General features: G+C 34.8%; 1 protein-coding gene across 5 annotated transcripts; it reads left to right on the forward strand.

Moving 5' to 3' along the window:
* Positions 1 to 3,975: 3,975 nt before the first annotated feature.
* On the forward strand, positions 3,976 to 8,350 carry LOC107826510 (cationic amino acid transporter 3, mitochondrial-like). 5 transcript variants are annotated; one of them, XM_016653494.2, is made up of 5 exons: positions 3,976 to 4,875; positions 5,056 to 5,207; positions 5,897 to 5,940; positions 6,932 to 7,044; positions 7,862 to 8,013. In XM_016653494.2, the coding sequence occupies exons 2-5, from the start codon at positions 5,124 to 5,126 to the stop codon at positions 7,924 to 7,926; spliced, it is 306 nt and encodes a 101-aa protein (XP_016508980.1). In that variant the 5' UTR covers positions 3,976 to 4,875; positions 5,056 to 5,123; the 3' UTR covers positions 7,927 to 8,013. The 5 variants fall into 5 exon arrangements, 3 of the variants coding, with proteins under 3 accessions (XP_016508980.1, XP_016508981.1, XP_016508982.1); XM_016653495.2 differs by having other exon boundaries at positions 5,059 to 5,207; XR_001657293.2 differs by lacking the exon at positions 7,862 to 8,013 and adding an exon at positions 8,020 to 8,350 and having other exon boundaries at positions 4,061 to 5,207; positions 5,897 to 6,010.
* Positions 8,351 to 25,426: the final 17,076 nt, after the last annotated feature.

The following is a 25,426-nucleotide window of genomic DNA, read 5'->3' on the forward strand; positions in this document are numbered from 1 at the left end:
GCGATGAACCGAGAACAAGACGAAATTGCCGGAATATTGCACGCCGATGAGTTATTTCTTCCTGGATGTAGCTGGAATGACGCACAACGATAATTTTCTCACTCAAGCTTTGACACCATGTGAGAATGCACGGGAGAAAATCTAGCTTTTTTTAAACAATGATGCAATGAGCCCTATATATAATGCATATTCTACTCTTACTACATATGGGACTAGGACATATTCTACTCCTACTACTTATAGGACCAGGACATATTCTATTCCTATTACATATGGGATTAAGACTATTTACACATAAGTAGTTTACTTCATCCTTCTCAAAAAAACTTTACCTCATTCGTCTCCAAAACACAGCCATATCACAAATGGCCCAAGTTACTGCTTGAGTAGGAAAAATGAATCCTCTATATATTTATATATACATATATGTTAGATATGTACATAATGTAGTCTTGTCCCACGTTGGAATAGGAGTAGTATGTCCTTGTATAATATAGCTATAAATAAGGACCTCTTGTATTGTATTGAACACACAATTCCAATATATCATATTTTCTCCCGTGCCTTCTCACATGGTATTAGAGCTATCGTGAGAGATTTATCGCTGTGCATAAATTCCAGCGATTCCGGGAAGTGAAATCAGTCACCGGAACCCTTTTTTCCGGCGACTTTTTAAAGTTGTTTTGCGTCTGCTTTGTCTCGGTTAGTGTTGTGCAAAATCCAACACTACCACAAGAGTAGTCACTGTCCGACGACCAAACCCCAGTGAAAATCCCTGGCGGTAGTGTAGCGGTCGGAAGAAAATTTTCCGGCGAAGTTCTGACGTCGCGTGGGCCACCTTGCGGCCATTTTTTGGCGACGATTCTTCAGGACAGATTGTTCCCCTTGCAATTCCGAGCCTACCCATCCAGGTTACACCAAATTCCGACCACTTTTATATTTTTCCGACGTGAATAGTGATTTCAGAATTGGACTTCCGGCCATTTTTTGAAAAAGTTTCTTCAGAACAGTTGGGTTGTCTGGTAATTCTGATCCTACCCCTACCTTTTTAATTTCATTTCGACCACTTTGAATTTTTTCCGGCTGCTACAGTAATATTCCGAGAGCTACAGTATTTCTGGCGTGAATAGTGTTTTCTGGGGCAGAACAATGTTCTGTTTTCCTAAAACAGTGTTTTCTCAGTGATTTCTTTAGTTTTCCCAAATGAGTTACTAATTTTCACTATTTCAAGTTAACCCTACTACTATTAATTGTAGCGACATGGGAACCGATACTTCGAATAGTCGGATGGTTTCTTTAGTGGATTATTTTGATTTTCTTCCGTACAAAGCAGGTAAGCAGACATCTTCTGAGATAGTTTTCGTTGTTCAAACAGGTAATAGCGTGACTTGTGTCTCTCAATCTTCATCCTCTGAGTCTTGGGTCATTGATTCAGGTGCATCAAATTATATTTCTGGTAACAAATCTCTTTTCACTACTATTTCTTATTCTCAAAATCTTCCAAGAGTCACAATGGCCAATAGGTCTCAAACCATGGCAACTGTAATAGGTTAAGCAAGCCCAATTCCTTTTTTACCTTTAGATTCAGTTCTTTATGTCCCTAATAGTCCTTTTAATCTCATAGCTGTTAGTCGCCTAGCCAAATCACTTAAATGTGCCATTTTATTTCTTGATGACCATGTTTTTTATACAGGAACGCAGTACAGGGCGGATCATTGGTACCGAGCGTGAATCAAATGGACTTTATTACCTTATCCTTGCTAAATCACATGGACTCAAATCTTGTCTTCCTTCAACAACTTGTCCTGTTACTGATTCACTAGATTTATTACATAAACGGTTGGGACATCCTAGTTTGTCAAAACTTCAGAAAATGGTACCTGATTTATCTCACTTGTCATCTCTAGAGTGTGAGTCTTGTCAGCTTGGTAAGTATACTCGCTCTCATTTTCCTCGACGTATTGATAATCGAGCAGAGTCACCTTATACTTTAGTCCATTCAGATGTTTGGGGTCCTAGTCGGGTCAGTTCTACCTTAGGATTCCGCTACTTTGTTAGTTTCATTGATGACTATTCTAGGTGCACCTGGATATTTTTGATAAAAAATCGATCTGAGTTGTTTTCTATTTTCCAGACCTTTCACGTTGAAAGTCAAAATCAATTTGGGATTTCTATTCGCACATTTCGTAGTGATAATGCCGGATGGTATTTGTCTTTCCCATTTCAGCAGTTTATGAAATCTCATGGGATTATTCATCAAACATCTTGTCCGTACACATCTCAACAAAATGGGGTAGCTGAAAGAAAGAATAGACATCTTATTGAAACTGCTCGTACCCTACTCATACAATCTCATGCTCTGTTGCGTTTTTGGGGGATGCAGTTCTTACATCTTGCTATCTTATTAATCATATGCCATCTTCAGCTATCCAGAACCAAGTTCCATTCTCTGTTATGTTTCCCCACTTACCTTTGTTCTCTCTTCCACCCCGTGTCTTTAGAAGCACTTGTTTTGTCCATAACCTTATTCCAGGAACAGATAAGTTAGCTCCCCGTGCTCTTAAGTGCGTATTTCTTGGTTTCTCGAGAACGCAAAAGGGGTATCAATGTTATTCTCCTGACCTCCAGCGGTACCTTATGTCCGCTGATATTACCTTCTTTGAAACCCAATCATACTTAACTGGTCCAGGTAATCACTTAAATATTTCTGAGGTACTACCAGTCTCTTCTTTTGGAGATTCAATCACTATCTTCCATCCATCTTCCTCTACATCTCTAGCTCCACCACTTATAGCTCCCGTTCCACCATCTATAGCTCCAGCTCCACCACCTATAGGTCCAATTCCTCCACATAATCCAATTCAACCTTCTGCAGCTCCGCCACTTTTGACTTATCATCGCCGTCCACATCCAGCATCAGGCCCGGGTGATTCACGTCCTGCATCAGATTCTGCACCTACTGCGGACTTGTCTCCTCTTAGTCAACCAATTGCACTCCGCAAAAGTGTACGGTCCACACTTAATCCTAATCCCCACTATGTTGGTCTAAGTTATCATCGTCTGTCGTCACCTTATTATGCTTTTATATCTTCTTTATCCATTGTTTCTATTCCTAAATCTACAGGTGAGGCACTATCTCATCCTGGATGGCGACAGGCTATGATTGACGAGATGTCTGCTTTACATGCGAGTGGCACTTGGGAGCTTGTTCCTCTTCCTGCAGGTAAGTCTACGTTGGGTTTATGCAGTCAAAGTCGACCCGGATGGCCAGGTTGATCGGCTTAAGGCTCGTCTTGTTGCAAAAGGATATACTCAGATTTTTGGGCTTGATTATAGTGATACTTTCTCTCCCGTGGCTAAAGTAGCATCTGTTCGTCTTTTTTTGTCTATGGCTGCTGTACGTCATTGGCTTCTTTATCAGTTAGACATTAAGAATGTTTTTCTCCACGGTGATCTTGACGAGGAAGTTTATATGGAGCAACCACCTGGTTTTGTTACTTAGGGGGAGTTTAGTGGTTGTGTATGCAGATTGCGCAGGTCACTATATGGTTTGAAACAGTCCTCTCGAGCCTGGTTTGGTAAGTTCAGCACAATTATTCAGGAGTTCGGCATCACTCGTAGTGAGGCTGATCACTCTGTGTTTTATCAGCATTCTGCTCCGAATTTGTGTATTTATCTGGTGGTTTATGTTATTACTGGCAACGATCAGGATGGTATTACTAATCTGAAGCAACATCTCTTTCAGCACTTCCAAACTAAGGATCTGGGTAGACCTTAGTAGACCTGACATTTCTTTTTCGGTGAGTGTTGTAAGTCAGTTTATGGATTCTCCCTGTGATAGTCACTGGGATGCAGTTGTTCGTATTCTTCGGTATATAAAGTCAGCTCCAGGCAAAGGATTACTATTCGAGGATCGAGGTCACGAGCAGATTGTTGGGTACACATATGCTAATTGGGCAAGATCACCTTCTGATAGACGATCTACATCTGGATATTGTGTTCTAGTAGGAGGTAATTTGGTCTCGTGGAAGAGCAAGAAACAAAATGTAGTTGCTCGATCTAGTGCCGAAGTGGAATATCGGGCCATGGCTATGGCAACGTGTGAGTTAGTTTGGGTCAAGCAGTTGCTCAAGGAGTTAAAGTTCGGAGAAATCAGCAGGATGGAACTAGTGTGTGATAACCAAACTGCTCTTCATATTGCGTCAAATCCGGTGTTCCATGAGAGGACTAAACACATTGAGATCGACTGTCACTTTGTCAGAGAAAAAATACTTTCAGGAGATATTGTTACAAAGTTTGTAAAGTCGAATGATCAACTAGCAGATATTTTCACTAAGTCTCTTACTGGTTCTCGTATTAGTTACATGTGTAACAAGCTCGGTACATATGATGTGTATGCACCGGCTTGAGGGGGAGTGTTAGTTTATAGATATGTATAGTGTAGTCTTGTCCCACATTGGAAGAGGAGTAATATCTCCTTGTAGTGTATAGCTATAAATAGGGACCTCTTGTATTGTATTTATCATCCAATATCAACATATCATATTTTCTCCCGTGCCTTCTCACACTATACATGCTACCACATTAAATATAAGGGCTTTTTGGTCTTTAATCCCAATATTCTTCTCTTGCATTTTTCTCCCAAGACATTCATCTCCAACCTATCTCTGCAACACTTCTGACGAGCAATAGGGAGCACTCATCTGCAACCATAACTTCTTAGAGATTATGGTGTACATAACTTTTTTTTGGTTTTTTATTGTAATGATAATACCCGCAATTACTGTTTGATTCTATCAAAAAAAGAATTCAACATTTTGTTCTTCTCCGTTGACGTAACTCCTTATAAGAAAACGGAGGAAGAAGGCAGTGAAGGTTAGAGATCTCTTCTTATGACGATGCACTATTTAGGACTCTGTAATTTATCGAAATTTTTTGCCAAAATTCATTTGTCAATCAAAATTTGATTTGATTTCTTACTCATCAACTTTTGACCTCTCTTTTGGTTGTCTATATTTTTTGTGTTCTTGGAATGTTGTGTGGAATTGTATCCAGAAGACTGCGAAGGAGAAAGGAGCAGAAATTTAGGATTGAGTTTGTTGGAGTATAGATCGGGGAGCAAAATGAAAGAGAAACCGAAAGGGATGAGAATGGAGATGGAATTAGGGATTTGGATTAAAGACCAAAAAGTCCTTATGTTTATTGTGGTGAGTGTATTGTTAGGGGTATTTTGGAGAAGTCAAATGTGTATGCAATGCTAACCTACTACAACTGTGTAGTAGGTTAGCAAAACCCTATATATATATATATATATATATATATATATATATATATATATATATACATACATACATACATACATACATACATACATACATATTCCCTTTTTAGTCCGTGCCAAAAAGAATGACCTCTTTTCTTACGTGAAAAGAATTTTCTTTTATACAATAATTTATTGCTATACAAAATATATGTGCCTCATTTTACACCACAAGTTCAAAAGTCCTCTCTCTTTCTTAAACTCCATGCTCAGTCAAATGGGTTCATATAAATTGAAACGGAGGGAGTATATATAAAGAGAGAGAGATGAGCTGCCTGGAATCTTTTGAGGTAAGTCATCATTTTAGAAGCATCTTCTGTTCAGTAAGTGTCAAATTGTCCACGTGATAACTTGATGGATGGTTTCCTATGCTTTTCCTGCTCATAACACAGGGCATTTTGGTTCTTATCCAAATTATTAATTTTGAACAAATTCTTTTCAGACAAATTTTCTGCAGAGTTACAGTCTCTCTATGAACTTCATACCATAATTGAAGCCACTGTACAATATTGTTTCTTTGAATCTCTTGATTCAGTAATTTTTTTTACTGGTGCATAATTTTATATATTTTTCAAGATAAACTCAGGAGAAGGAAAATCGCTGTTTGGAGTATTACCATGGTATGTTTTGGAATTCTTGTGGTGGTAGCTGCTGTGTCAACTAAAAGTCTATCCAGACTTCAGTTTTCTAGTATGTGATCCTCACATTTGTGATGTATAAAAAATGTCAGACTAATATACAATCTTCCTCTTCTTTGCGTCTGCTATCTCTTAGTTTCTCGATTTCCTCCCAAAGCCTATCTGGAAACATTCTTATTATTGTCATTCTATAACAAAATAGAACTTGAGTCATACTTATACGCATACTTATTATTAGTTATTACTCAAGTAAAAGTCGCTAACTTGTACCAACTGTTCTAACATAAATATCTCTTGTAATAACATACAGGCATATGTCATGGCTCAAATGCACATCTTGAAATCATCAAATAAATCTCAAGTAACATCATAAACATTTATCAAAACATATGTCATATTGCTATATTTGTCCCAACATGCTTTTCAAACACAATACTTTGACAATAATGCTTTAGATCTCATGCTTATGCAAGTTATGGAAGACTAGGGTTATGTGTAGGGTCATTACTTACCTTGAAGTCCTCAAGTTGCTGGGTATTATTACCCTAAAATAAACAATTATAATGCTTATTCTCAGCAATCTAGCAAGGACAATGGATATCCCGGGTCTGTCTCTCTCAAAATATTAAAGAGAAAAAAGAAAAATTTGAATGGATATTTGGGGTGGTTAACGCACTAAAGCAACATTATAACACCACCACATGACTGTTACAAGTATGCTTTATGCTTTAATCATAGCTAAGAGATGCTCGGATTACGGGGTATTGCAACACTATTGCCTATATTGGGCTGAAAAGAAGCTGTAGTGTAGCTCAAGAGTTGATTTCTGATTGATGCATTATATTTTTCCTCGAGTTTATTCATCATGCAATTTAGTGTTATTGTTGCATAGTGTTCTCTCCTTTTCACCTCTTCAGTTTTTGCCAAAAGAATGTCTGGTATTTTTAACTCTATAACTTGGTTATTTTGTCAGCATTCTGCGCTTTATCTTGAGTGGAGTTGCTGGTATGCTTGTAATTTGCTTTTTGGCTGTGCTAAGCTCTGTCGATCAAGCTGACACAAACGAGAGTTTCACGAAATCAGGAGGTATATCTAAAATTCTGTAATTTTTGCGGTCATCGTTACATGTCACTGGCTTACTGGATGAACTAGCTTAATTCTTTTAGTTAGAAATTATCTGTTGTCTACTGAAGAGTAGACTTCAGATGTCCTAGATAATATAAGGTTTTTATGATATGGAACGTTATCATGTAAAATAATTTTTATTCTTGGAATTTAACACTTTCATTACACTTATTTCTCTTGCTATTGATTTGAAGTTTGTATGCATTCTACATACTACTATGCACTTCTAGCACTAGCCAAATAAGTTCTTCACAGGATGTCTGTAAATTTTGTTCATTCATCACAGTATTACTGTTCCTTATTTACAAGTATTGATATTTTCCTCACCCGATGCCTCACCTTTTTTACCCTTAGCCCCAATAGCATTGATTTCCTAGATAACCTTGGATATTAGATCTTGTTCGTAGACTGAAATATGATCCACTGCAGTACTTAAGAAAAGAGAATATGATCCGTTGCAGTGAATCCTGCTGGAAAGAAGTTTTCAACTTGGTTCAAGTCAATTCTATTGCTAAAATAGCTCCACTTTTAAATGTTTCATATTTTTCATATGCACGCACAATTTTAGAACTCTTTTGCAAAACCTCGAAGCATAACCCTTGCTTCATGTTAGACAAGCACTACGACTATAGAGAGGAAGCATGTTAAAGAATTTGGACATGAATTCTTTTTTCATGCTTTTCTAGTTTCTACTCCACTGATTAGCTAATTTCTGGTTGTTGTCCTAAAGAGGCATCACAATGTCACTGAAGTATTTCTAATCTGTTTTTTTCCCCAGGTTTCATATGCCCGTTTGTGCCTTTCCTACCAGTAGCCACTGCTCTTATATTACATACTTGCTAGTTAATATTGGGCTAGTCATATTCCTTTTCTTGCATTAGGAAATTGTTAGTTTTACAAATATGCATGCCACATACTAACAGTGACAACTTGCAGAGCTGAAACGTGGGTACGCGTTTTAATATGGCTGGCTGTGGGAGTTATCATATACATATTTTATGGCCGAACACACAGCTTACTGTTAGATGATGTTCGAAGGCCTATTAAATGTACTGATGACGGCCATCCAGGTTCAACATTATCTTAGGTTAATCTCACGTATGAAGTCTGTACAGTAAACTTAAAGGGCTAATCAGATACAAGGCATAAACCTAGGATGTCGAACACAAAAGAGGAACATGTATTGGTGAACTATCAATAGAAGATGGAACAATTGCAGAAGACATAATGTTGATAGCTATATAATGTGATGTTTTATTCATGCAAATTACCTCTAGTTAACTGAGGCTTCTTAACAGGACTCGCAGAGGAAAAAAATTGGGGTGAAGTGCACAGACAGCCAATTTCGGGGTCCCTATTTAATCATGGCTTAAGTTCATTAATTTTAGCAAGTCTAGCCCCTTCAGAAATAATTTTTGACATACACGATTGAAGTTGCAAAGATCCGCAAAGTTACAAATTTTATTTGAAGTTGGGAGTTCACATACATGATTTTATTTCAAGCACTTGTGCATGAAGTTTAAGTGTGCAAATTTTTGCTAGCAGCAGTAATATGTTTCTCGATTTTCAACAATCCAGCCCAAATCTATTCTAAAAGAACTCAAATAGAAACATAAGTTTCAAATTTAATCTCATTTTGTCATGGTCATGTTTTTCTAAAAAATCTTTAACGGTGAATTTTTAATGTGTCTTACTGCTTGAACGCAAGCTAGCCAACGCTTCAGCTTAACCGTGTGCAGATGTACTATGACACAGATTGAGACTTCTTTCCGTTTCTTTTGTATTTCTCTTGGTAAACCAAGAAAAACAAATATGGCGATTTTACCAGCATTAGTCAATACAGCTGCTATAGGTCTAGCTCTTGACAGATACAACTCTAATACACAAGCAAAAGCATATGGTGAGTAAGACAAAGGATTGGTCGGATTGTTTGAGGGTGAAGTGGCAGATAAAAAATAGGCTTTTGCCTGAAGTTTGCCAACCACTGGCTACCAGTTAGATAATTTGAAAACATTGAATGTAGCTTAAATGGCGATGTGAAAACTGGCTACGGGTGCAATTAATTCAAATAATTGCCACTAAAAGGGAATTTCCTCGTTTTCTAATAAAAATGAAATTGGTTCATAGATACATTCCTTCCCAACCTGACCTCAAAGCCTTTTTCTCTGCTTTATACTCAAATCTTTTGGATGCCACAGTTCATTGATTATAGCCCGGGAATTGAATGCTGATTTTCCTCGAAACCAGTTTTAAATTTTGATACTTTGAAATGGATAATTCTCAATTACGCTTCCTTTGAAGCTGATGGACAAAGGGAGAAATTAAAAAATAGCCAGATTTACAACTGGTCGTTCAAAAATAGCTCAGTTTCAAAAGTAATCGAAATTTAGTCATTTTTCATGTAAAGATAAATTTGAGCGAAAACACTGTTCAAAACCCGAAAAATACGCCAGTATATTATACTGGAGTTCCAGCATAAGTATGTTTGAACTACAACATATTATACTGAAGTTTTAGGATAAGTATTCTGGAACTCCAACATAATATGATGGAGTTCCAGCATAAGTATACTAGAACTCCGGCATAATATGCTGGAGTTCCAGCAAGTATTATTGTCCAGTATAATATACTAGAGTTTGGAGCACCGATGCTCCAGTCTCCAGTATATTATACTGGAGTCAGCAAAGTATACCGGTCCAGCATAATATGCTGGAGTTCATACACAGGTGCACCGAACTCCAATATATTATGTTGGACCGGTCTCTGTTGCAGCAAAATAGTGGTTATTTTTTATTGACTTCGTAAATGCTGGCTATTTTCGAATGACCAGTCCGAAAACTGACTATATCATGCTTTTTTTATCAATTTCCTTTTGGTGTATTCATTATTTTGTTGTGAATACAGATAATTGGTGTTACAAAACTATTTTTTTTCCCTTATGGAAATCTCATGTCTGGGTTACATATTACGTAACAGAATTTAATGCATGCATTTTGTACATAAAGGAACACGCGATAATCTAAACACATTAGATAGTGCGTAAATTGTAAAATGAGAACTTACTTGTTCTTTGTGAAGTGGAAGCGAAAACGGATTGAACTGCGGCTGGAATTATTGGTCGGCGGTGGTTTTTCACGGTGTATTGGATCAACCCCTAATTCCACAGTCTAAACCTAGTTTGATTGTGAGATAGAGACAACGTAGGAAAAATACTACTCAGTGTCATGTTTTAGTATACACACTAAGTGTACTTATATAGGGAATATTAAGGCTAACTAATAACCCTATTGGGCCTTAGAGCACCCCTTATGGGTGGACTCAATATTTCCTACATCTCCCGCTCACACATAATGGGAGTGCTCATCTAGCCTGAGAAATATATTCTCAACTCATCTCCTTAATCATTCATACAGGGAAGTAGACCGTGCGACCAACATACTGTGAGAGCTAAGTGCTATACATATGTTAGGAGTATATAGCCTCTCGTCGAGCTCAAACCTATAAGTAGATCATAAAGTATGCAGTACCCTAGATCATGTAAATCACATTTGATATAGTCTCAAAATCTCATATATCATTATTTCTTGTATTCACAATCATAACTCATAAGTTATAATTGGTGCACTAGTGAATACAAATAAATGAGATTCCATCAATGATCTTCCTCTTATCACGATTCCCGTAACATTAGTATGACTGTTTTTCTAGTTATGCTCCGCTAGATCGAATCTGTGTTCATGATCTTTTGGAAACACATTAAGATAGATAACATCACACTAAGTCTCAACTATCTGATCAAAGTCTCTAAGGGTACAAAATCTTGAGCTATCATAAAGCTCTGGGTCTCACACAACAATAAGTTGAGAATGGACTTATGTTAACCCAATTGGTCGACATTAGCACACATGGTATGAAACATATGCTACAACATTTTCTACCTTTTCCCAAGGAGCGTATGTTTTTTTCTCATAAAGAATGTTGTACAGATGATATTTAGACAACATAAGTATCTAAATTTGAGTTCTTTGATCTACAATATCATTTTAACTCACATCTGGCTCACAAAGTAAACTAGGTGAACGTTTTTCACCCTAATGACCTTATGTCATTGTTTAAGCGACATTCTAATTTTAATCGAATAACTCTCAAATTATCCTTATGATAATTTTGCTTAAAATCATGTCTCATCTCCTCACATCACTAAGATAAGGAGACGGTTGCCTGTGTGAGAAGGCCAACCTCTTGTTACCCGACATACTTATCAAAAAAATAAAGAATGCACATAACATTCAACGATTAAAATATGTATGTATATAAATCAACTTTATTGATAATCAAAGAACATCAGTTTGTGAACTCGGGAAAATAAATAGCAAAATAAAGTATCTCAGAGTTTACGCAAGCCTTGAGACCTAGTGTGTCTCACAAATGCATCTCTAGACAAAGGCTTGGTCAATGGATCTGCTAACATATCTTTTGTAGACACATACTTCACATTCACTGCCTTGTGTCTAACCATGTCTCTCGTATAGTTATACTTGATATCTATATGTTTGGTTTTACAATAAAACTTTAGGTACTTGGTGGAGGATATTGCAGCCTCACTGTCACAGTAGACTAATACTGGTTCAGTATTTTCAGCAATATCCAACAAGTAATCCAAGAACTTTTTCAACCAAACGGCTCCTTGTGTTGCTGATATGAGAGCCACGTATTTGGCTTCCATCGTAGATAGTGATACACATGATTGTTTCTTACTACTCCATGATATGGCGCCATCACTGAATAGAAAAATATATCCCGAGGTAGATTTCCTCTCATCTAGATATCCTCCATGATCAGCATCACTGTATCCAACTAATCGCAGATCCTTGTCGCCTTGATAACAAAGGGCATAATCAATAGTTCCCTTCAGATATCTCATGATCCTCTTTACTGCTTGCCAATGTGCTAAACCTGAGTGTGTTTGATATCTACTTACCAAGCCAATTGCTTGACAGATATTAGGTCTAGTGCACACCATAGCATACATTAGACTTCCGACTGCGCTCCTATAAGGAACTCGACTCATTCTTTTTGTCTCTTCAGGAGCCTTAGGACACATCTGACTTCCTAAGGTATGGCCTTTACTGATAGGAGTTTCAACTGGGCTACTATTTTGCATATTAAATCGTTCAAGAACTTTTCTAATGTAATTCTCTTGTGAGAGATACAATAGTTTCTTTGGACGATCTCTTGAAATCTTAACTCCAAGAATATATGCAGCTTCACCCATATCTTTTATCTCAAATTGGAATGATAACCATGACTTTATCTCGGTTATAAACTCCTTATCATTTCCAGCTATAAGTATGTCATCTACATACAATGTTAAAATCACAAGCTTGTTTCTTGATCTCTTGGTATAAACCCAATGGTCTTCATCCATCATGATAAAACCATTGGAAACAAGAACATTTTGAAAGCGTATATACCACTGCCTTGAAGATTGTTTGAGGGCATAAATAGACTTCAAAAGTATACAAACCTTTTGTTCGTGACCTTTTTCAATGAAACACTCAGGTTGTTCTATATAGATTTCTTCATCTAGTTCTCCATTGAGAAAGGCAACCTTTACATCCATCTTATGTAATTCAATATCCAGGCTTGCAACAATAGCTAGAACCAGGCGAACCGAGGAAAATCATATAGCAGGCAAGAAAGTCTCTTCGTAGTCTATTCCGTTCTGTTGTGTATACCCTTTCTCCACCAGTCGAGCCTTATATTTCTCAACTGTGCCATCAACCTTGAGCGTAATTTTGAGAATCCATTTGCTCCCAATTGCTTTGTGTCCTTCAGGGAGGTCAACTAGTTCCCAAACTTTGTTAACTCTCACAGACTCCAATTTATCTTCCTTTACTTTTGTCCATTTATCCTTAGAAGGGCATGAGAGAGCCTCTTTTATATTTTTAGGCTCGTTTTCTTCTTGTAGGAGCATCATAAATAGTTCTTCGCCTTCAACATCAAATTGTCAGCAGGGAATCTTTTTATGAGAACCACGTCTTACTTGTGATTCATCATTGTTCCCATTTGGATAAAAAAATTAATCCCACTCGGATCAAGATCATTCATCTTGCTCCCACTTGGAACAAGATCTGTGACCATCTCGCTCCCACTTGGAACAAGATCCATTTGGTCACTTCCACTAAAAGTAAAAGGATTACTCTCATTCGCATCTGATGATGAATGAGGTCGTTGATGAGAAACTAATTTATCATCTGCTAAAATTCTCCCACTCGGATTAAGTGATCCTTGTACTTCTTGATCCATTATCTCAAATAAGGTTAGGTCTTGACCTACCTCTCCCTTCTTAGGGAACTCATCCTCTAAGAACGTGACATCCCGTGATTCAAACTCAGTTACACTCCCACTGTCTTGCTGACCTATAAACACATAACCTTTTGAGGTTTCAGAGTATCTTATAAAAATACTTTTCTTTCCCCTCGGGCCCAATTTGCCATATTTGTGAGAGGAATCATGTGTATAGGAAAAACAAGCCCAAGGTCTTAATACACTTAGGTCGGGTTGTCTTCCAGTCCATAACTCATATGGAGTGGTAATAACTGATGTTGTAGGTACTCAGTTAAGTACAAAGGTGGCAGTAAGCAACGCATCACCCTAGTAACTAATTGGGAGGTTAGCTTGTGCCATCATTGACCTAACCTCTGTTTCTTCTCTCCGCAACACCATTTTGTTGTGGAGTATTTGGGATAGTCAACTGATGAACTATTCCCTTTTCATCACATAAATTATTAAACTGAGTTGATAAATATTCACGACCACGATCAGTTCGAAGAGCTTTTATCTTCTTGTCTAATTGATTTTCCACTAAGCTCATATAGCTTTTGAAGCAACTTATTGCTTCTGATTTGTGGGAAATCAAATAGACATAACTGAAACGGGTAAAGTCATCAATAAATGTGATGAAATAACTTGCTCCATGCCTAGCCCTAACATTCATAGGCCCACAGATGTCCGAATGGACTAATTGCAAAGGATATTCGACTCTAGTCACTTGACCAAAAAAATTTCTTGCAGATTTTCTAGCTAGACAATTTTCACAAGTGGACAATTCCACATGTTCAATGCTGGAAAGCAAACCTTGTTTTGCTAACCTTTGCATTCTTTGTTGGCTAATATGACCAAGTCTAGCATGCCATATGTTTACATCACTATCATATTTATGTGAAGAAACAAACATAGAAAAACTAGCATTATTATTAAATGAATCATAATCCAAATCCATAATAATTAAACTTCCGGTCACATGACCAAAACCAAATAAAGTTGAACCAAAAGTCAACTTGGCAGAATTGCCATGACAAAACAAGTCAAATCCTAGCTTAAGCAAAACTGAAACTGAAATAACATTCTGGCAAATTGTTGGTGCAAAGAGAACATCGTGTAGTATTAGGTCTTGACCACCACGCAAGACTAACTTGCATGTACTGATCCCTTCAACAGCAACTTTATTGTTGTTGCCTACATATATCCACTTTGCTCCACGTAGAACTCGCCGAAATTCAACAAAAGCACTGCGTTCCCAGGCTATGTGATCCATTGCTCCTGAGTCTACAATCCACGAAGGATTAGATTCAGTTAGAAAAATAGAATTAGAAACACAAAGTTCACTAATTCGAGCATCGTGAAATACCTTTCCAGGAGGCTTAGAGCAATCTCTAGCATAGTGACCCTTCTTGTCACAGTTATAACATTTCACTTTAGCAACTTTCACACGTTTGGGACGTCCGTTCTTTCCTTTTTCAGTCTTTGCTCTTTTAGCAGGCTGAACTTGAGATGACCCTCTCTTCTTTCCCGAGTTCCTTTCTTTGAATCACTCTTGGTTTTGGAGGTTGTTGCCATGTGCAACTCAACTATTGGCTTTGCAGCCTCAAATCGTTCCTCCTCTAACTCAATGTGTCTCCCGACATCTTCCAGAGTTATGGTTCGCTCATTATGGGTCAAATGCATTTTCATATGATCCCAAGAACTAGGTAAAAAGCGTATGACAACTTAGATTTGTTGTTCATCAGTTAACACATGACCAGCATCTTTCAACTCCCCGATCATATTTGTCATTTGCCTCAGATGTGTTTTCATTGAATGTTTTGGGCATTTCTTATATGAGTCAAATTTTATCGTTAAGGATCTCAGCCTTGTAGTGGAACATGTACCAAACCTTTTCCTCAAAACATTCCAAAGATCCATAGCTCTTTGATGATCCTTAAACTCCCTTAGAATGTCATCATCTAAGGTGCTCAACAATGTAATGCGAGCAATAGAGTTCTTTTTCTTCCAACTATCATAGGCTTTACGCTCACGCCTATGCTGAGCAGTGTTGCCTTCCTCAGGCTCATTCATGACATTGTTGATGGCCTCCAGAGCCTCTTGCTCCTCTAGCACATACTGGACTTTCAAGCTCCAGGTTTCATAATTGTCTCCATTGAGTTTCAACCCTTTGTTGAGCTCAGCAACAATGTTTTTCGAAGCAGTAGTCATTCTTTAATAAAATAAAAAATAAAATGAGGCTCATGTAAAAAAAAAACGTAAGGCATGATGTTCTACATACATACATATTATGACACTAAGCATCAATTGATTAAGTTAATAAATACATATATTAATTATGGAGTCGAAAGTTCACTATGTTCCCAATCATCATCCAAGAATTAAAATATTATGAAAATTGACCTATTCAATTATCTAGCTAAGTGTCTTAATCATGTTTAAGACAACATAATCATCTTGCATGATTTTATAATCCCATGTGAATCACAAGTTAATTAATAACTTATATTAGCATACAAATAAAATTAATGTCAAACTAATTAACATTTATTACATGCTTCACAAATTCACATAAATTTTACTTTAATGTTAAACTAATTAACATATTATACATGTTAAATAAATTAACAAGTATTGTTAATATTAAACTAATTAATATTGATTTCATGCTAAATAAATTAACATAAAGCATGTGTTAAACTAATTAGCAAGAGTAATGTTAAAAATAATTAACATTCCAAGCATATTAAACAAATTAACAAACAAGTTTAATGTGAAACTAATTAACATTTCCTGTAATTGGGATAATAAAATAATTATAGATTTCATAAAAAATATAAATACTAAATTTATATTCTGAAAATTAAGTCCATATGACTATTTTAATAATCTGGAATTTATTAAAAAAATTATTTTGTATTTCAATTAAACCATGAGCCCAAATAAAATGACAAAGCAATCTTTAAAATTGGGCCTTTAGCCCAACTTCAATCTGCTAGCAAAATAAAAAATAAAAAATTAAGGCCAATTTGAAGTGGACCTTTAGCCCAAGACCTACAAATTAATAAACCAATTTATTTTAAGGAATTAGTTACCTCCTATAGCAAAGTTTGATATCTTATTTATTTTAAATAAATACCACTTTAAAAAATTATATTCCATAACTACCTTTTAATTTTTATAGCCAAATATCTATTTATGGTCACCTCTTACCCTTAAGCCATAAAATACGCTGCCTTTCTTTCTACCATTCCTTTCTCGGAACCAAACAGAAAATCTGTGCTTCCAGCCGGCGACGCAACAGAACCACCAACTCCGCCAGAATCCTCACTCAACGTAACCCCTTCACCCTTTTCTCCCAAACCTCAACTTTTTTGACACATAGGCTTCACTGACTTCAGCATCGAAATTTTTGCATAATCTTTGGGCTGCTCTTCACCAATGGATTTTTCTACGGTTTTCTCATTTGGGTCAGCAAGAAGGGGCTTTTCAGAGCCAGTAACAATCTTTTCTCGCTGACCACCACTCACAAGTGTTCCATCATCACTAACGCCGTTACTATTATAACTATTATTATTGTTATTAATTTCGGTATCAGTGTTTGCAACGTTATTTTGCATTTGGGAATCGAGATTAGGGTTTGTTCTTGAACAAAGATGATGGAGTTTGGGGCTGAGCAACTTAAATTTTCTATTAATATATTTCAATGTATCACGTTGTATTTTTATGTATTTCATTATATTCATTGTCCTTTTTTCATTGTATTTCAATGTATCCCGCTGTATTCTATGTATTTCATTGTATTCACTGTCTCGCTATATGCCATGAATGTATTCATACGTTTTTTTTAATTAATATAATTTATGTATTCAGATGTATTATATAATTTCTCTGAAGATTGCTTTGTTTTGGGGTGTTTTTCAATTGAGAATCTTTTTTATAACTGAAAATATAAAATTTGTGTGTTATAATTGAGTTTGTTGAGTTATATTAGGAGTCTATTATGTTAATTGATTCATTTTCCGTTGAAAAACAGTGCAATCCCCTATTTTACGTCGTGTATACAGTCGAATACAATCGAATACAATATTCTGTCTAGCTGTAATCCCATGTTTCACGCTATGAATACAGTCGAATACACTCGAATACAAAATTTGTCTAGTTGTAATTCCCTGTTTCACTCCTGGAAATACTACTGTATTCATGAATACACTAGCTTAAATACACTGAATACACTCTAAAAAACCTGAAAACATAGCTATAAGAAGTAATATAGTAAATGGTAGCTACAACTAGCTAATAACCACTAAAACATGGGGCATTTGCATCTATACCCGCTTTTTTGTCACGTTTTAACTTGTGCCCGCTTTGCAAAAAAAATTGCAAGCGTACCCGCTTTTTCGCATAACTTTAGCATACGGGGCTGAAGTAGCAAAGACAATCACGCAAAACTTCACCATTCTAGTAGCCGGGCCTGAAGTTCAGCTCTAGAGCTGAAGTTTTTTATTTTTTAACTGGCGAACTTCAGCTCTAGAGCTGAAGTTTTTGTTTTTGTAACTGAAGAGCTGAAATTTTTGTTTTTGTAACTAGCGAAGTTTTTATTTTGTAACTGGCGAACTTCATCTCTAGAGCTGAAGTTTTTGTTTTTGTAACTGGCGAAGTTTTTGTAACTGGCAAACTTCAGTTACAAGTTAAAAATTGTACGGGGAGCCCTATTTGGTCGCCCTCATTTAACTTATACCCATTTTTTAAAAAACTTCTAACTTGTACCCACTTTTTAAATAATTTCAGTCCCCTTTCTCCTCCTCCTTCTCCTCCTCCGTTTTCTTCTTCAAGTTACAAAACAAACTAGTATTTATCTCCAGAAGCAACGCTGCTTTAGTTATAAGGTCAATTTTTTTTAATTGAACAGTTCGGCAGTTGTACTTCTGCTCCAAATTTACAACAAATTAGTCTTAGAAAAAAGTTTAAGTTACCAATAGGATGAGCTGTAAAATTTTGGAGTTTTTGTATGTTTATTCGTGTTTGAGTTGAGAAGATGTACACTATTTTTCTTAAAAAAATCACTGCTAATTGTGGTGCTTCAGCTCTAGAGCTGAAGTTCACCAGTTACAAAACAAAAACTTCAGCTCTAGAGCTGAAATTCGCTAGTTACAAACAAAAACTTCAGCTCTAGAGCTGAAGTTCGCCAGTTACAAAACAAAAACTTCAGCTCTAGAGCTGAACTTCAGGCCCGACTACTAGAATGCTGAAGTTTTGCGTGATTGTCTTTGCTACTTCAGCCCCATATGCTGAAGTTATGCGAAAAAGCGGGTACGCTTACAATTGTTTTTGCAAAGCGGACACAAGTTAAAACGTGACACAAAAACGGGTATAGATGCAAATGACCCGCACTTCTGGGCCTTACTTCCTTTAAAAAATATTTTTTTTAATAAAAATTATAAGTATTAAAGGGGTAGGGTTTTAGGAAGATGCTCCTCTTGCAAAGTTAGAGTAGCCTTCCTATTAGTTGAATATTTCTAATTCTCTTCTTTTCCCATAGCCTTGGAGCACCAAGCTCCATATATATATATTTTTTTGTTATTTGATTTAGGAAGGAAAAAACTGTATTTCTCTTCTTCCTTCTCTTATGAGTCGCTGTCAACAGCATTGGAGCACCAAGCTCCATTTTCGGCCATGGCTATACCCAAAAACGGCTGGGTCGCTGGGAAGGCAGCCACCAAGCATGGCGTAAAACTCAGGCAACGGGACAGTTTTGTTGGAAGAAATTGTAACAAGAGAAACCGATACTCCCTTAAAAATGAGATATTTATATCTATCTATATCTATATTATTATAAAAGCATAAATAAAATGTTGGATTACAAAAATAACCTTTTAATATTAAGCATAATAACTCACAATAAAAGGATATAATTGGAATTCTAGACATTAGACTTGTAATCCAAACCTTTTTCTTACTTATTATTGTGTTTCTTTTTCCTTTTTTGCTTGATAAAATATATTTTGCATAAAGTCCCTAAATTTTCTTATACTTTTTCAATCAAATACTGCCAAAGAAGTATTTGCATTCATTGTGATTATCGTAATAATTAGGTTTCACAAACATATACTTTCTTACTGCTTTTTTCAAGTTTGGGAAGTTTATTCTCGCTTTTGGCCAAGGTCACATTTTTTTCACAAACAATTCAGCAAACACAAAAGAATCAAATAAGTACCAAATCACAATAAGGATTATTCTAATTCAACGTTAACGGATCCAAGATTTAAATTCTATGGGTTCAATGTTTTAAAATTTTTAATATTGAACGCATTATATTTTAAAATTATAGGTTCATATCTACTATTTTTGTAATTTTAATAAATTTTTAGATATAAATTTTTACTCCGCGTTGAAAGTTATGTGTTCAATTGAACCCGTCAAGTATACGCTACATCCGCCCCAGAGCGTGGCACCAAACTTTTCTTACTTATTCTCGATTGTGTTTCTTTTTCCTTTTTTGCTTGATAAAATATATTTTGCATAAAGTCCCTAAATTTTCTTATACGTTTTTCTTTCTTAGTTTATCTTTTACTTTTATTGTCATGACATGATTAATCTCTATGATGCGTATTCATATTAGTCTCAAGTTATAGTTGGCTTCAAATTAACGGATCTTATCTGATAGGCTTTGGAAATTGAAAAGCAAGTTGCAGGCATGGAACAATTTTGACAAAAAGACTCAATAGAAAATTGGTTAAAATTTAAATTTTTCTTAAAAATAGATATATGTATCTATCTATATCTATATCATGTCTATCTATCTATATCTGTCTATCTATCTATATCTGTCTATCTATCTTCTATATTATTATAAAAGTATACCTTTAGTAACATTTTAAATTTGTATTAGTATAATTAATTTCGGGATATGAACATATTTTTAGCCATGTAATCCTATTACTTTTAGGACATACTTCTTAAAATATTCCTTTTACTAATTTAATTTAAAAATGTATTATATTGTCCCAAACTATTTAGAAATAGGAGAACTTATATTATCATAAAAGCGTGAATATAATATTAATAGATCAAAATAACCCTAAATATTAAGCAGAAGAACTCACGGTGAAAGGACATATATAGTTGTAATAAATTATTTTATTGGACCACAATAACTTCTATATTAATTTTTTTAATATTTAATATTTTAAAATTAATACAATCTTGTCTAATGAATTTTTATTAAACATGTGTAGGAAGTTTTAATAAAATCAAATTCGTAAGAATCCTCCATATTTGTAATACATTATCATTCTATAATATTCAATATCAATATAAAAGTAATGCTAAACGGACTGCATAAAGCGTTAAACTTGAGGAAAAAAAACCAAGATAATATATTATTATATTATATTTGAACTGATTTCCTGCTCAAATAATTTATTTTATTATTAATTTTTCGTGTAATATAAGAAAAATATACCCAATTATTAAGGAACAACTAAAAAAAATTTTAAGACTATAAATGTGTGAGAAAAGAAAGAAATAGGTTGGTAAGAGTCAATACCACTAATGATTTTGCAAACATAAAGATCTAAAAGTGAAATGTTAGATCGATCTTTTTTATTCTTTGAAAATAAAATTTATGGTGGATAAATTATAATTACGGTTAAATATTAAGACATGAGATGAACTAATATTAAGAATCTAAATCAACAGAAATAAATTATACTTTATGTTAAAGCCAAATAATCAAATCTTTCACTTAATTATTTAGCAAGAGAATCCAATTAAATTATTTTTTAAATTCATCATATGAGTAAAATTATTTTTCAAGTTAAAAAAAAATCTTATGGTACATAAATTTTTTCCATAAAAAGAGTGTTAGAGACTAAAAAAATAGATCACAAAGTAAAAAAGATTAGTATAATATTAAGAAGTCCATACAAGTGTTTGAGGAAGCACAATCAAAGCTAAATCCTAAACAAGAATAAGCTTTCAAGACTATATTATAAAAAGTCGACCTGGTATAGCGGGATTATCCTTTGTATATGCCCCCAGCGGAATCAAAATACTATTCTTATGTCATGCATTACTTGCAAATGTGAGATCAAGAGGCATGTCATTGTTAGCAATAAGAACAAGTGGTGTGTCAGCAACGATTTTATTATGAGGTCGTACAACTCACTTTAGATTTGATATACCTTTTCAAATGACTGAAATGACCATCACAAATATATCAAAGCAGAGCAATAGTGCTAAACTATAAAGAAAGCAAAAGTGATAATATGGGATGAAGCGTTTTTGGCTACGCGTCAAACAATCGAAACAATCGCCCTGAGTTTTATAGATATATTGGATATCGATGAACCGTTTGGTGGAAAAGTAATAGTTTGGGAGGTGATTTCTGTCACGTACGATCAGTAGTTCCAATATTGACCAAAGCAGAAACTGTAAAATCTAGCTTGCCAAAATTATACTTATGACCTCAAATAAAATATATTCAAATGACAAGAAATATAAAAGTAAGAATAGATCAAACATTCAGTGACTTCTTGCTTCGTGTTGAAAACGAAAAAAAGCATCCAATAAAAAATGATTTGATTCTTCTAGAACACTTGATTATCAATCCCAATGGTAATAGTAGTGCATTTAAGAAAAATATATTAATCATTAGATTAAAATGCAATTTGTGAAAATTACATGATAGAAATTAAAGAGTTATCTTAGTTAGCAGAAATGAATATGTTGATCAACTAAATAAAAGATTGATTGCTAAGTTTTATGGTAAAAATAAAATATTTTTCAGTTTTGACTCAACAGAAGAATACTACCAAGAAGAATACTTAAATACTTTAACATCAAATGGTCTTCTACCGTATATGTTTGTTGTCAAGTTCATTATTTCTTACGCATGTTAGTGTCACCATATATATAATAGACTAAGTTAAAATTGATCTTCTATTGCATATAGCTTGATTTTGAAGAAAAATATGCATGTTATGCTACTGCAAACTTAGATCCACTGAATAGCTTATGTAATGGTATACGTATAGTATATAAAAGATTTGACAATAATATCATACATGCAGAACTTATGATACTGGTCAATGTGCTTCTAAGTATGTATTTACCCCCGCATTCAACTTTCGTTTTTCGAAACTAAAGAATATTCTTTTAAATTTGTCAGAAAATAATTTTTAGTATGTTTATGTTTTGTAGGTATAATAAATAAAGTATAAGGACAAACATCCTAAATATTATACTATATTTATCACAATATATTTTCTTACACGAATAACTATATGTTGCACTTTCAAGAGAGATATCAATACCGACAACAAAAGTTCTGGTTATGGCAGAGTAACCAAGCATTAGAAGGAAACATATAAAAAAAATACCGTCTATAAAGAAGTATTCGGAAAGATACCATCACATTAGATACCTGTAAACCAGTGGCGAAGCTAGAAATTTTCTCAAGAGTGTTCAAACTTGAAATAAGTAAAAAAAATTATAACAAAAGGTGTTCAATATATGTTATTTATTTCCAAAACTTAATATTTTACCTATATACGCAATGTAATTTTCCGACAAAGGGTGGTCAATTGATCACCCTAAGCAAAGTGTGGTTTCGCCCATGCTGTAAACAACAATACATATTTATCTACTTAACATGACTAAAATTGATCATTTATGTGAGTTCTGATGATGTCCTTTCATTTTGAATTCATGTATTATGCTAATGTAACAATATTTTTCGGTATTTAGATGATTGTTATAGTATTATATATAAAATTTCTCTCATTAATTAAATTTTATTGTTCCTTCATATATATAAATATTTAAACCATCATGTGTCATTATTAACGTGCAACGCACGTTTGTAAATACTAGTATATATATATAATACCAAAAAAAAACGAATCAGTTTAAAAAAAATGATTTACTAAAATTCCAGATTGTTTTCAAACATATTGAATATTGATTTAATATCAATTCAAAATGTTTCAATCACTGTCTAAATGTGATTTACAATTCAGTGAGACACATACAAAAAAACGCAATTGATTCACACAAAAATCAACTAACAAATTTTTTTATAGATATTTATTTAACAGATCTGAAAACTTATTTCTATTGATAAAAAAGTTGTTAAACATATGAACTGTGTCAATTGCACAGTAAAAAAAATTACATGTATATGATGTTCTAGATTTACATATAAATTTAATTAGAACTATTCTATATATGTATCCGGACCAGAAAACCAGCTTATGGTTCGGATACCAATAAAGGAACACGCGATAATCTAAACACATTAGATAGCGCATAAATCGTAAAACGAGAACTTACTTGTTCTTTGTGAAGCGGAAGCGAAAACGGATTGAACCGCGGCTGGAATTACTGGTCGGTGGTGGTTGTCACGGTGTATTGGATCAACCCCCAATTTCACAATCTAAACCCTAATTTAATTGTGAGATAGAGACAGCGTAGGAAAAATACTGTTCAGTGTCATGTTTTAGTGCACACGCTAAGTGTACTTATATAGAGAATATTAGGGTTAGTTAATAACCCTATTGGGCCTTAGAGCACCCCTTATGGATGGACCCAATATTTCCTACATTACAACTAAGCTGTATTATTTCCCTTTTTAGAATGTCGAAAATCAGACCTCAAAAATCAATCAATTCAGCGTAAGCTTACTACTACTTTCGTTTCAAATTGAGTGACATATTTCTTCTGCGTTTTAATTGCCAATTAGATTTATTTTTTGTCTAATGCCAACAAACGGAATAAAAAGGAAAAAGAACAAGAATGCTGGAAGGACGAATGGAAGAAGAATACATACCAACAGCCCACGTGCGAGGGTTAGAGAAAGGATATTTCTCTTCGAAGTCCCTAGTTGTGACAAGACTTCTTACAATAATGGTTCTCACCATACGAGGAGCATCATCATCTGCTTTACCTTTGTTCTTTAAGGAACTAGGGTTTCTGGAAGAAGAAGTCATTATTATTAGAAAGGAGAAAAGAGTTTTCTTTGAAGAAGAAGGTTAGAGAAAGTTGAAGACGAATACGAGTTGAGCAAAGAGAGTTTGAGAAAGTTTGTAAAATTATGAAGTGTAAATGAAGAAGTTTGATGCGTATAACTAAAGGAATAGACGGCTAAAATCGTGGTCATAATTACCTCGATAACCGGCAAAAGTGGTATTGAATTGTGGGATGACGCGTGTTCGGGGCATTAAATGCGGAGAGACGTGCGTCTAATCAACCATCAGAAACTTTTCAGAGGGGGTCAGAGAATTTCCCGCCAAAAAGGGTATCTCTACCAACTTTCTGGTGACACAATGTTATGCCACTGAAAAGCAGGGGGCTATCTGTATAGGGTAAAATGTGTTCATATTTAATGATCACATGAGAAAGCGACATGTGGAGCCGAAGACAGAAGACATTCGGGTCCGAAGACAACGATCTCGAAGAGAATGGTATTCATAAAGGCGAATTAAACGCGTGTCACCTGGTAGTATTTAATGAAGAATATTCTATAACATTAAGTACACAGTCCGTTACAGGGAACATGGCATTCACTGCCTACCATGACACATTCTTCAATGACCCTCATAGTTTTCATTTAAGAGGGGTTTGATCCTAGGACCTTGTTCTCCTAGGTGCAGCTATAAATAGTGAGCTCCCCAACCATTGTAAAGGACACGAATTTTCTAGCAAGCATACACAATATTCTATACATTTTACTTGCTTATTCATATTGTTATTACTGCCTCCGAAAGCTCTGCTCCTAGAACCAAGATTTCTGCTGTTTTATCTCAATTTCAAGGCTAAGTTTTATATTTTTGTTTAATTTATTTATCACTTTAGGATCAAATCAATTACTTGTTTATAAACCACGTACAAATTTAATTGTACCATTTTACAGATAAACAATTTTCTCTTCTATATATGATACTATGTGAGACTTAATATCAATATTGTTTTGTGTTTACTGCAGCGTTGTATGTTAGTTCATCTAGCGCATTAA

Source organism: Nicotiana tabacum, chromosome 22 (assembly GCF_000715075.1).
Source record: "Nicotiana tabacum cultivar K326 chromosome 22, ASM71507v2, whole genome shotgun sequence".
NCBI lineage: Eukaryota > Viridiplantae > Streptophyta > Magnoliopsida > Solanales > Solanaceae > Nicotiana > Nicotiana tabacum.